The 14,208-nt window shown below is 35.8% G+C and overlaps 1 protein-coding gene across 2 annotated transcripts; it reads left to right on the top strand.

Annotated features, from left to right (window-relative positions):
- The first annotated feature begins 720 nt into the window (after positions 1–720).
- LOC104229352 (uncharacterized) lies at positions 721–13,712 on the top strand. Of its 2 annotated transcripts, XM_009781983.2 has the most exons (19): positions 721–814; positions 1,080–1,124; positions 1,277–1,348; positions 2,245–2,310; positions 3,952–4,104; positions 4,742–4,853; positions 5,293–5,338; positions 5,468–5,539; positions 6,677–6,739; positions 6,942–7,096; positions 7,186–7,250; positions 8,609–8,759; positions 9,775–9,880; positions 9,974–10,109; positions 12,183–12,247; positions 12,347–12,511; positions 12,967–13,039; positions 13,128–13,206; positions 13,466–13,712. In XM_009781983.2, exons 1-18 carry the CDS (start codon positions 811–813, stop codon positions 13,184–13,186), a joined length of 1,608 nt encoding a protein of 535 aa, XP_009780285.1. In that variant the 5' UTR covers positions 721–810; the 3' UTR covers positions 13,187–13,206; positions 13,466–13,712. The 2 variants fall into 2 exon arrangements, with proteins under 2 accessions (XP_009780285.1, XP_009780286.1); XM_009781984.2 differs by lacking the exon at positions 2,245–2,310.
- The last annotated feature ends 496 nt before the right edge of the window (positions 13,713–14,208 follow it).

Consider the following 14,208-nt stretch of genomic DNA (forward strand, 5'->3'; position numbering starts at 1 on the left):
AGTATACTGGACTTCCAACATAATATACTGGAGTTCTAGTATAATATACCGGTCCAGCATAATATGCTGGAAGTTCATACACAGGTGCTTCAATATCCAGTATATTATGCTTGAACTTTCTACGTGTTGAAGTTCCAACATGATATGCCGGAAGTTCATACACCTGTGCACCAATCTCCAATATATTATGCCGGAACTTTTCGTGTTTCAGCAAAATAGTGGCTATTTTTTAATGACTTTGCAAATGCTGACTATTTTTCAATGACCAATCCGAAACTAGATAGCCCGTACTATTTTTATAATCATCGAGGCCCAGGTTATTTTTCTCGGTTTGGATTTTAATGAGCGTTAAAAGTGTCTGTATTTGAACATAGAGTTTCACTTGAAAAGAAAGTTAAAATTTTTGTGTGAAAATCATAATTTTATTTCATTTGAATTTTGAAATATTTGTCAAATCAGTTCTTCAAGCTTCAAATTCTCTATATGTGAAGCAGAAATAATAAACCAAATTTTATAACAAAACACTAATTTGGATATATCATTGCAAATGCTTTTACATGTTTCCTTTAGTATCCCAAATACTTTAATTGTTTACTACAGTAAGAAAATAAAGTAAAAAAGATTAGTTTGACAGGCCGGTTTAAAATCTGAACCGGTCCTAAAACCCCAAGTTACGGTTTCAACGAGCGATATAAATTTGCAAATGAAGACAGCATCCACCAGTTGAGTTCCATAAGCAGCCCTCGGATTTGTCCAGCTTCTTGTTACCGCAAGCAAAAACCCTAAGTGTCCTTTACTCAATTCACTGCCATGGGTATGTACTTAATTTCACTGCGAATTTCTATGTTAGGTGCCAGATCTTCATTTACTCTATCGTTAATGCACCCTAGGGTTTATTGTTGCATCTAATTTTCACTGGATTTTTACTTTTAGATTCGAAGCTGTTTATTTTGTGTGAAAATCGAAAGTCCGTCCTTTACTGTAGGAGAACTCAATAATTATATAGTAGTAATACTCAGTAATTTTCAGTATTTGGTTGATTAATGGATTTTATGCTTTTTGGTTGTTTGATGTGATAGATAATATTGAAGAGGACATCAAGGCACTGCAGCTTGATTCATCCGGTATAATGTTAATTATAGCATTTTTATGATTTATTAAGTAGCCATAGATTGTTCATCCCCTTTTCATTAGAGCTGACCAGTAATGGCTTATAAGTCTTTACTGCGAGGAAGCATGGTTTTGAATTGTCTAATATGTGATTGAATGTTAGCAGAAGATAGCGTGATGGTTAACGTGGAAGACGGAAAACCCGAGGAAGCTATAAAACCTGAAAAAACTAATGGAGGTTTGTAGCAAGTTCACTAATGTTCTTGTCCTTTGCTTGTTCTTGAGTGACTATTTACTTGTATATTTGGATGTGGTTTCCTCACTGCTTTGGCTCTGATGCTAGGATATTATAGCTAAGCCTTTAAATTGATCCCTCCCTCTACAAGGATTTGTAATTGTTACACACAACATTGAAACTTCGTGTGGTTTAATATAATAAAGGCTTATTGTTGTGTATATTGAGATGATTTCTTTTTTCTTTGGGCCGTGAGGTGCGTGTTAGACTTTTTCCCAGATTTTTTTTTGGGGGGGGGGGGTGGATAAGCTAACTTCCAAGTAAGCTAAACCTTGAGCATCGAAATTTTGTGAAAAAATGTTTTGTTGCTCATATATTTAGATGCGATCATGTAGTGACGTTTTTTTTTTAAAAAAAAATTGTTTTGTTTCTTTTGGTTAATTGGCTTAGTGTTAAGTACGTGTGACAATGTGAGAGTCCTTCAGATCAGTCTTTTCAATAGGCTTCATCAGAGCCGAGGCTTTTAGCTTTGGATCGTAATGCACACAAGAAAATATTCACAAGAGTTCCAAAGTCAAGATTTTCGTGATCACTTATTATCTTTTCAACAATCAACAAGTTTTCAAGAACTTGTAAACATTGCTTGTGTTTCAACACTTAACAACCTTTTCTTCCAAAACAAGAGAAAAAGTTCTCTCTCTTTTTTTTTTCTTGGTTTTAAGTTAGCAAAGGTTGTTAGACTCAATTGTTATTTTCGGCTGATAGTCTTTCTGAAATCTCTTTTTGGTATCTTGTACGTTTGTTATATATAGATATACTTTTCCCCCCTGCTTTCATATCCTCCATTTATAATATTGGGAACTTTATGGATGACTTTTTGAATGTTTATTAAATGGTAGAGGATAGTGCCATGGCGGAAGAGAGGGAGGCAGGCGATGTTGAAAAACCGGATATGCCAGAAGATGGTAGGTAGATTCGTGAACAGGTTATGTGCCACCTGGTTCTTATTGAGCTTAGTCTTTTATGTTGTTAGTGATTCTTGTTGATCTTCTTGACTGGGGTATCCACATCATTAAAGCATTTTTTGGCCTAGTTGTTATCTGACGCAGTAGCAGGCCCTTAATATCAATGCCAAATAAGAAGTTTAGATTGCTTTTGATTCATAAAGAATCAGCCAGAAAAAAATGCTTTAATAATGGAAAAGGGAAGAAGAAAAAATGAGGGTAAACTGGGCGAAACAATTAGAGGAAGAGGTGATTGGCTGACAGACTTTTTGTTTAGCAGCCTTTCAGAGAGAAGTTTTTTTCATACGCGTCAGGGAAAAAAGTTTCGGCAAGGAGATACATAGAAGGGGATGAAAAGGGGAACCATTCGAATTCGAATACGCGTTGTACACTTGTACCGGTTTTTTAGGGCGTAGAACTCAACGTTACTTTCATGTTGTTCCTCCCTCTTAGTGTTATTAAAAGCCATTACTTCATCGCTTAAAGCGATGGGGTTATCGCTCATGGATGAGGCCATGCGGCATGCACTTCAGAGAAATGTGCGGTTTAAGCAATGATCGCAACGCGATTCAAATGAAAAGAGGCTGACTCTTTGAATCTCAACTTTGAAATCACTTATTTTACTGGGTTGTTGTTATATGTTGAAATCACTTATTTTGGTTGCAATGTGAGTATTATAGTACTAAATTTCACATATGTTTGGTATTTTTTAATTTTCTGGAACTGTGTACTCTACTTCAGAGAAGTGTGCACTTCATTTCTCGCTTCGCTTCAAGCCCGAAGAACCTTGTTGCCTGGTTGCACTTTCCGCTTTTTAAAACAGTGCTTCTCCTGTAACAATATCTTGCTTCACCAATGCTATTTTGGATGATTATGTATCTATTTTGACGCTAATGATGGTTCAGTGTTACTTTTGGATGATGGGCACCCTGTTAATTTCTGCCTGTATATTTTAGAGTTTGGACTCTGGTTAAATAATTTATAGGGGAAGTCTTTTTTTGAGGTGACTGTTTGGAAAAGAATCACGCTGAAATGAACTGAAGTGGCTTGGTCATCTGCCCTAAAATGGTGGTGGCTTTGAGTTGCAGAAAGATGTCAATGTTGCGTGGTGATAGCTGTACTGGTCAAAAGAGATATTTGTTGCCACTTGTGCCTCTCTCTCTATTCTTTTCTGCGAGAGAATATATATTGTTTAGCTTAGAAGAAGATTTATCTGGAAGGCTATGCCCTATGCTTATTAGTGTGGCACTAAATTGCCAGAAAAACTATTTTGTATCCGGTGATGTGCGTCATTTACGGTAGTGAATATATGAAAATTAACCTTGAGAGAATTCCTTTTGAGATCTTCAAGCAGCCAGCCACACTTCAGTGAGAGTTGTTCTAGACTCTTTTGTTTCCAAAGCTCATTATCGGCTTACTTTTACATTACTCCTAGGGAATTTTGATGTGTTTAAGTTATCAAGAAAAAGAAATAGAGGGAGAGGAAAGTTTTGGTTTATTTAGACTTTAGATTGTTTGGGAGAAAGATGATTTTCTTTAGATTACTGAAACCATATTAATGAAACTGTTATGTAAGTGTTTACTTTGTTTTGTTGGTTTCAGAGTTGAAAGATGAATCACATCCGGACTTGGAGCCAAAGAATGTTGAGCCAAAGGGTGTTGCTGGCAAAGAAGCTTCACCCCCAGAAGATATTCAAGATGAGGTTGAAGTCAATAAAAAGAGACACCTGAATGTGGTATTTATTGGTCATGTGGGTAAGTCTTATTATTTTCTGATTTACTCTTTATCCGCTTGATTCATGATTGTCATCATAGTAAAGCTTGACGATTATAGCTCTTCGAAATAGCAAGGACAGTAAAGCAAACTAAATAATATGCTAGAAGAGGAAAAGGAGTATTAAATAACTGTTGGTTCAGTAGTGTTTACTATACTATTTTTTTCTTGTACTGACATCGTTCTATAATTTAGGACTGATATGTTTTGGCAATTTGTGTATTTCCTGCACGCCAGTGTTTGGGGATCTTTCTTTATTAAGGGAAAGTTATCTGCTCTAAATCCTTCCCCATTCTTGCTTTCATCACAAGTTAGCTGTTGCTTGAGATATCGGTGTGGCGTGTGTGGAATAGAAAAAACTGTGATGTTTGAGATTTTGGTTAAAGTAGGTAAGCTGTGTGCAACTTATTCAAACTAGTATAAGCCATTTCTGCATGCACAGTTTGTAGATTGCAAGATCACTTTCTTTTTCTTATGTGAAAGTTGGCACTGACTTCCCAAAGCTGATAGGTAACTGGCAAGATGAAATCTAATTATTTAGCTTAGGAACATCATATAATTATTACGAAGCCTGATAAAAAAAAATTCATAACTAAGAGTTTTCCGTATCACCTGCAGATGCTGGAAAGTCAACAATTGGAGGACAAATACTATTACTTAGTGGTCAAGTTGATGACCGTACTATACAGAAGTACGAGAGAGAAGCAAAGGATAAAAACAGAGAGAGCTGGTAAGGTTTTACTAGCTTACTATAGTCAACTTATGCTTTCAGTGTTCCTTAATTGGTGGAGCTTGTGTATAGTTTTTTGCACAATTTATGGTGTTCTCCTGGTTCTTAGGAAAACCTGTGATAAGATTCTCAATATGAAGCTTGGTTTATCATGATTCTTTTATACTATCTCATCAGTTAGATGAATTATGGTTGTAAGAATCATAATCTACTGATTACCAATGACAAGTGGACAAGGGCTAACCCAGACCACTTTGTTAATAAACTACTTGCATCATCCATACATTTGTAGAAGTTGTATATGGTTTGTGTAGGATGTACAATCCTACTAAAGAACGAAGATAAATTTTCATTGGAATGACTCTCTGGTCTCTGTCGTTAATCGATTATTGGCTATTCCTTTAGCTTCTTAATTTCACTTTTCACTTTTTTCTTTTAGGTATATGGCCTATATAATGGATACAAATGAAGAGGAGAGGGTGAAGGTATTGTCTTCTTTATTTATTTGTTTTGTACTTAAATTGGTATATAACTTACCTTTTCTTGGGCTGGGATTGGTGGGAGTTGCTTACGAGTGGCATTTGTGTGTTTCTTGTTTGTGAATTTCTGTTCAGGGAATAACAGTTGAAGTAGGAAGAGCACATTTTGAAACAGATACTACAAGATTTACAATTCTGGATGCCCCGGTAACTTTGAATCCTAATTCGTTCTCTGGTTTACCTTGTACGCAGGAAGAATAGGTATGAGTATTAAGTGATGAGTTTATGTGCATGATGGGTGCTGCTTGCCCCATGGTTTCAAAGATCTATAGAAAGTTTTCCTTTATCTAAAAACCGAGTGTCTGCTTGGCAATCCTTGGACAAATAGGCGGTCTTTCCGGAAATGTTAAACAAAAGTTCGACCCTTTGACTTAGGATTAGTCAGTTCTATTTCTCGATGGGGCGGGGAAGGGATATAACTCAGCGGTAGAGTCTATTTTGTATTATTTAAACCTTTTCTTTTAGTAATTACACTATTAAGTGGAAATTGGGTTTAGAAAGAAGTCTCATGCTGATCCTAAATCATTAATGAATTCCTTTTGTGTCGTCGTGAAAGTTTGATGTTCATCTCCTATTTTACATTTTCTTGAGATTGTCTTCAACAGTGTTTCAATGTTCTAAATCTTCTTCCCTTTTGGTTTACAATTTTGTCATTTTGAGCCTTTGATCCTATAGTTACTGCATGGTAAGAAGAAAGTCGAAAAGGTTAGGACAAGTTTTAGTTTTTCATTTTATTAATGAAACCATATTAGAATCCCAGAGAGCTACTAATAGACTGATTGACACTAGGCCAAGATTGGAGTTTCTTCCAGGGTTCTGTCGTTATGCTGCATATGTCTGTAATGTGAGAGCAACAATCAGAACTAGGAGCATACTGCTGACTTTTCTTTTCTAGTTAGCTGATTGTTGTGGTTTGATGATCTGTAGATATTTAGATAGCTTATTGAGTTAGTTAAACTATGGTTTTGTATATTCTTACTTGGTGATTAATAAAAGCTGGTTAGTTACCCAAAAAAAAAAAAGAAGAAAGAAAAAAGTAAAAGAAATGATAAATAATGATTTGAGGTGTAATAGATAGTGTTTCGAAACAAACTTTTAAATGTTGGAGCAAAGAAACAATTATCATGAAACAATTATCATGACTATTATAAGTCAATATTACAAATATATTCTGCCTGTAACTTCATGTAAATTGTAATTTTCTTGGTAATCTATGTACTCTTCAACTTTTGCTTCCATTCTCTCTCTACATCTACTTTTTTATTATGCTCCATTTGTCACCAGGGTCATAAGAGCTATGTCCCCAATATGATCAGTGGAGCATCTCAAGCCGATATAGGCGTGCTGGTAAGAACTTTTGCCTATACTGGTTTAGTCTTTGATGTGTGAATTGAATCTATATATGAAACTCTTTTTGCCAAATTATTGAATATTGGAATGAAATGGGTCCAAATACAGCGAAATTGACAGTGAGGATTCATATGGCGACCCCAACTAGTTTGGGATTGAGTAGTAGTAGTTGTTGATCATTGTCTGCTCTGTTGTGAAGGTTATATCTGCTAGAAAGGGTGAATTTGAAACTGGATATGAAAGAGGTGGGCAAACACGTGAACATGTTCAACTGGCCAAGACTCTAGGAGTTACAAAGCTTCTTGTTGTTGTAAATAAGATGGATGATCCTACTGTCAATTGGTCTAAAGAAAGGTGATCTTCCGTCTACTGTTTGAATTGTGCATTATCATCAATATCCGATATATTCTAGCAACTAATTTTGATCCAGTTGATTCATGCAGGTACGATGAGATCGAGTCAAAAATGGTTCCATTCTTGAGGTCGTCTGGGTACAATGTCAAGAAAGGTAAAGATGCAGGTTGCCTCTTTGTTTGGTGCTGTTTGTGATTTAGATGCGTTGAAATGATCTGTTATGAAACCTGATTACATACCCTCTCACTGAGTACTTTTTTGAATTTTTTTTTTTACATAAGATCTTGCTATTATAGCCTTCCAGTATAAAGTAACTAGGGTTTACTTGTTTCTCGAGCCACTTATCCACTTGATATGGTGAAATTACATTTTCAACTTACCTACATGTATTCTTTTTAAGAAGAAACTTTACCTACATATTGATTCAAGCTGACTATCTAAGTTGAAGTAAAGTGATGACTCCCTTTTCAGTTTATGCGATCTAATTCCTTTTTAGCCCGTTCCAAATTACCCTTACTTAATATGGAAGCAATTTAATAAACTCCCATTTTACCCTTAATGATAAGCTTTTATAACCCAACAAATGTTATGACATTTTTAATACCACAAGTTTCAAAAGTCTTATAGCAATATAAATGTTATGGCTGTTCAAGATCACAAGTTTCAAAAGTACTCCTTTCTTAAACTCCGTTCCCGGTTTAACAGGGTCACATAAAATGAAACATAGGGAGTACTTTTTAAATATGTTCCAAATGTGTTGGAAAAGAATACTCTTTTGGATGATTTTCTTTGGCATGTTGAGACACCAGCCATTATTTTCTAATTAATGTCTTAACGTGTTCTGTATTTTTCTTTTTCTACCATGAATGAAGTGGAATACATATATATATAGAGAGAGGAGAGAGGAGTCCGTTCCAAATTACCCTTACTTAATATGGAAGCAATTTAATAAACTTCCATTTTACCCTTAATGATAGGCTTTTATATCCCAACAAATGTTATGACATTTTTAATGCCACAAGTTTCAAAAGTCTTATAGCAATATAAGTGTTATGGCAGGTTCAAGATCACAAGTTTCAAAAGTCTTCCTTTCTTAAACTCAATGCCCTATTAAACAGGGTCACATAAAATGAAACATAGGGAGTACTTTTTAAATATGTTCCAAATATCTTGGAAAAGAATAGACTCTTTTGGATGATTTTCTTTGGCATGTTGAGCCAAGAATAGACTCTTTTGGATGATTTTCTTTGGCATGTTGAGCCACCAGCCATTATTTTCTAATTAATGTCTTATGTGTTCTGTATTTTTCTTTTTCTACTGGGAATGAAGTGGAATACAAGGAGAGAGAGAGAGAGAGAGATGAATGTTGAAAGAGCTGAATGTTGAATCCTATTTATCTTCACATCTTGAATGTGAATCTGTTGACTGTTATTCTCTACTTTGTTTAAAGAATCGACATATTAGCTAAGTTGCAGATGTTTGATTTCTGTTTTTTTTGTGCTTGAATATCAGATGTTCAGTTCCTTCCGATCTCTGGGCTTTTGGGTTCAAATCTGAAAACTAGAATGGAGAAAAGTGTATGCCCATGGTGGAATGGTCCATGTCTCTTTGAAACCCTTGATGCTGTTGAAGTTCCACCCAGAGATCCTAATGGTCCATTAAGGTACTTCTAGAACCCATTCTGCTAATCCCGTGGCATCTTCCTGTTTCTGTTTTCTTGCTCTACCCATATTTCCTAATTCAGCACTAACTTTCTGGTTAATTTTGCTTGACAGTCTTTAACGAATCACAATATAAAAATGTTTGTTATACGCTTGTTCTTGTGGGCTGTGATACTCTTTTCATTTCTTATTGCGGAGAACAAAATTCTTTTGGCCTTAGGTAGAGTGATAAAGCTTGTTTGTGTGCTGCCTGCTCCCTTTTTTCATCTATGAAACTTGATTTGCGAGAACACCAGCAAAGCATTGAAGCGAAAGCAGAAATGTGTGAAAGAAAATTAAAACTTAATCTTGGGAAGTAAAAGAGGGTCTAAGGAGTAAGACTTGCAAGCTCTATTTGCATAGTACCTTTAAATGTGTGAGGAAAATCTAAACTTAAGTAAATTGCAAAGAAGGGGCAAAGGAGTAAGACTTGCAAGTTATATTCTATGTTGCTCGGACTCTCCAAAAATGTTGTCGCACCCGTGTTGGATCCTCCAAAATCCACTACTTTTGGAGGATCCGACACGTACTCAATGGCATTATTGAAGAGTCCAAGTAACTTGTTTGTGTACTGCCTGCTACCTTTTTTCATCTATGAAGCTTGATTTGCGGGAACACCAGCAAAGCATTGAAGCGAAAGTAGAAATGTGAAAGAAAATTAGAACCTAATCTTGGGAAGTAAAAGAGGGTCTAAGGAGTAAGACTTGCAAGCTCTAATGCTCTATTTGCACTGTAGCTTTAAATGTGAAAGAAAAATCTAAACTTAGAGTAAATTTACTGCAGGGGCAAAGGAGTAAGATTTGCAAGTTCTATACTTCTGTTTGCAATATATTTTTAATCTTTTATTTTCAATGCATTATCTCTCTTGTTTCCTTCACCGGATGATAAGCAACTTCTCTTACTTTTCTTTTCTCCTAATTTCCTTCTTAACTTTTGCCAAGTTGTTTACTTGTTTTTCAATTTCCATTTTCTTTGCAGAATGCCTATTATTGACAAATTCAAAGACATGGGAACTGTCGTTATGGGTAAAATTGAGTCTGGGAGCATACGTGAAGGTGACAATCTACTGGTTATGCCAAATAAGGTGCTATCTTTTGGACCTTTTATACCTTAACTGTATTGAGTTTTGTGATTGATGAAATACTTGAGGAAATTCATCTCACCAGCTGATTTATAGGCTGCTGTAAAAGTTCTTGCCATATTCTGTGATGAAGACAAAGTAAGGCATGTTGGTCCTGGAGAAAACGTACGTGTCAGGTTATCTGGAGTAGAGGAAGATGACATTTTGTCAGGCTTTGTCTTGTGCAGTGTTGGTATGTTTTCTCCCATTAATCTATCTGCTCGTTATAATGAAATTAGCATTCATTATCTTCTTGATATATGTCAATTATTTGTCACAGTTTCTATTGCTAACAAGTTGAATAGTAGAGGAAATATTGTACCATTATCGACCATGTGATGTAAACAAATATGCATATATGATTACCTGTTTTGAGAAAGAGTAGTGTTGCACATACCTTATCAAAAAAAAAAAGAAAGTGGTGTTGCACATAACATAACAGCTACAGTAATTGGTAATGGGCTGCCAATTATGTTACAGTTTATTTGCTAAAAAAAATATATGCAAAAATAGCTTTTTTTTCACTTGGGTGCACAAAGCGGTTAACTATCTTTACTTTTGAGAATTTAAGAAACGAAGGGTGTTCTGTTTTTAGATGATGCTGTATGTGTCAAACAAAAATTACTTTTCCAGGAGAGGTCTTCACCCAAGAAGTAAAAATTTGTCTTCCATTTCATTCGTTTCTTTGGGTGTAAAGAGGAAATACCATCATGTATTACTAGTGTCTAGTTGGATAGAATTTTGGGGTTTCTAAAGCACATTCGTTGTACAATGTACACTAATCTAGTATTTCTGATTCCATCATGGTTAATCAAATGAAGTTATTTGACTTACAAAAAAAATTGTTGCTGTTTTCTTCTTGACAAAAAATATATTTATTGAAATTGTTTCAAATGAGCAAAATAGATATTGAGGATTCTTATAATCAAACCCAACTAGTTTGGGATTAAGTCGTAGTTGTTATATATTTCCTAGTCAATCCTCATGTTTCCATGCACCCTAAAAAATATGGATTTTGGGGGTTGTAACCACATTCTTTTTATGAATAAGGTCAATTTTTTTGACATAAGAAAGAAACACTGAGTGCAGCAAAACATAGTTACAATTCATGTTAGTCCCTGGTTACGTCAATAGTACCATTAACACCCTGTAAAGTCAGGTTACAGCAGTGAGCTACCTAAAGAAGTATATTTAATTCTAACGTTGTGTTTTGCCTTCAAAAAATTTGGAGTCTTTCTCTCTCTAGACTGTCCACCATTCAGCCTGTGGTTTTAATCACTTTTGTGGGGATTTGTAAATTTTAGTCTTGAGACCATTTGCCAGATAAGACGTGTTCTGAGGGTGCAAATGTTACAGCTTTTGACAGCACTTTATTCAAGCAGGTAGGTTAGTTGGGTATTGAGCTATGGGAAGCTGATGCGCTGCTGATATTTAGAACAAAGACTTGCATGAATATGTGCAACATATAAAAGAATGTCGTAGGAGTAATTTGATTGCAAACTAACATTGAGATTTATCCGGAAAAAGCACACAAAAAAAATTGATGTGTAGCTGTTCTTGAGGTAGCATACATCTGTAGTCAATCACTATGTTCCCTGATAACAAAGATAAGAGCTAAGTTGCCCGGACATGACAGTTTAGGTGCCACACCCGTGTCGACACAAAACTAGCATGGGGTGGGTATGGAATCCGTACCGGATCTGGTAAAACAATTTTGGGTACTTTGCCCACGATGGACAGAAAAATTCGAGAGGAAATTCAATTTGATTCCTGAAATCAGAACCGGAATTAGGGTAAATTTGAAGAAAATATCATACATTATCTGGGAAATCAATCCTTTACTTATCTACAACTTGAGAATAAAAAAGAAATTCACACTTTACAAGCTATACGTAAGTATTCCACAAAATTTCTGATAATTTAGAGATATTTTTATATTTTTATATTTTTATTTTTTTGAATTACTTTGTCGGATTCCCTCACCCGTATCCATACTAGGATCCATATCCCCGTATCTAAGAATTTACATCTCGAAGGATCCGATCTTTAGATCCGCACCCGTGTGTCGCACCCGTATCCGAGCAACTTAGAATAAGAGGAAGTTTTTGGGGTTAAGGATAAGAGAGGAAGGTAAATGCTTTGTCTTGGTTTAGAACAATTCAAATGTGGTTTCATATTGTAACCTCAAGTTGTTTCTTTTAGCTATCATTTTGTTATGTATGGCTTTCATGTTTTTTGTTATTTCTGACAAGTTTCATGTTTGCAGCAAAGCCAATACATGCAGTTACTGAGTTTGTTGCACAGTTACAGATCCTTGAGCTGTTGGACAATGTATGAATCCAACTCTTAACTTAGCATTTCATTACCTCACTTGGGTTCAAAATTGCACATGTGGAACCAGTCTGTTAATGAAGTTCCATGTTGGCTCAGGCTATTTTTACTGCTGGCTACAAAGCTGTGTTGCACATCCATTCTGTTGTTGAGGAATGTGAGATTGTTGAACTGATGCAGCAGATTGATTTGAAGACAAAGAAACCTATGAAGAAAAAACCTCTGTTTGTAAAGAACGGTGCTATTGTTTTATGCCGTGTTCAGGTTAGCTGTCTAACTGAGTACCTGGTGGACCTTTTTCTTCAAATAGTATTTAATAGTACCTGGTGGACCTTTAGAAAGGAAAGAATTGGTTCTTGGATTCGACTCTTTAGGTGCTGTCTTCATGTTTGTGGTTCCCTCTTTGTTACCGTTTGAATTTGCAGAAGAAGTCACCATTCTCACGCAAATGTTTGTGAATTCCTCTATCTCTTGAAACTGTTAATTATCTTGTTTGATTGAGAGTCTAATTAATAGTATAGCAGAATGTGTTCTATGCTGCTTGTCTGGCCTATCTAATGAAGAATGATGAAAGATTATTTAGTTAGGGGATAAAATCTTTTCTTTACCTTGAACTCCGTTGTCCTGTTTCTTTCACCCTTCCCTTATAAATTTTTTGAAAACCTGGTCCTTTAGTTGTGTTTTGCCTCGAAGTTAATTCTTCCAAATTATCATGCCAGGTGAATAATCTGATATGTGTAGAGAAGTTCTCCGACTTTGCACAACTTGGACGATTCACTCTTCGCACTGAAGGTAAGAACCATTGTGCTCTGTAAGCTTATTGTTTTTATTTCTCTGCACGTCATGCAACATGTGATCATAATGACTGCCGTTTGTGTAGGGAAAACTGTTGCTGTGGGGAAGATTACTGCACTGCCTACTGTTGCTGATAATGCATAAGCAACCTGGTAACTTAAAAGGTGGAGATGGTTTCTTTTTGTTGGTACTTCACATAAACCTTTTTGGTTGATGAATGATGATAGGAGCGTAGACACGACAAAGATAGCCATGCTTCCAGTTGTGACATTCTAGATATTATCTAATCAAACTAAGTTAAGAGGATTGAGCCTTTTTTGAGTTTTTAAGTTTTGCATTCATCGATGTATTCCTGGAACAGTTGCTTTTACAATCCAGTTTGAAGCTGATGATCACTCACACGACCCTTTACTATTTGAACAGTCTTCAGAGGCAAGATGAGCATAAAAGGTTTTAATTGCACCGACAAAGAAGCAGCAACACCAGAAACTTATGGTTCTCAGCAGCATTTATTGGAAGAGAAGTTGGTGATCTTTCAGATACGCACACAAGTATTCACGAGTTTGGAGTCTGCATAGCATGGTATTGTTTGGTATTTGTTACTTTTTACTAGCATCGAATGATGTATTGTTATCTAGAACAGTGTCCAATATGAGATTATTTGGTTATACACTTTGCCCATCACGATTTTTGCACTAAAATTTTGGCGAAACTTGAGCTTATACACCTTGCACTAAGATATTGAGATGGATCTTTATGAAATCCAGGCCCTATATTTTTTCTCTGACATAATATTAGACATCCTTTCCTATATACAATGGGTATGTAACAAGGGCAGAACAAAATCTTATAGTATATGGAATCAACATGCTTTCCTCTCAAAGTCCTTTGTTCTCCAACCCTCGCGACTCCCAACTCCACACCTTTCCTTGTTTTGGACTGGCCGGTCTTGCTCCCATGTACACGGGGAATGTTGACATTTTATTGTTTAGGCTAGTGAATTCTTGGAGTCACTAATGGCTCCGTATATCAAGAGCTTTACATTCTTGGAAGGGGAGCCTTGGAACAACGGTAAAGTTGTCTTAGTGTGACCTGTATGTAATTGGTTCGAGCCGTGGAAACAACCACTAGTGCTTGTATTTGGGTAGGCTGTCTACATCACATCC

This window comes from Nicotiana sylvestris, chromosome 6 (assembly GCF_000393655.2).
Source record: "Nicotiana sylvestris chromosome 6, ASM39365v2, whole genome shotgun sequence".
NCBI classification, from domain to species: Eukaryota; Viridiplantae; Streptophyta; class Magnoliopsida; order Solanales; family Solanaceae; genus Nicotiana; species Nicotiana sylvestris.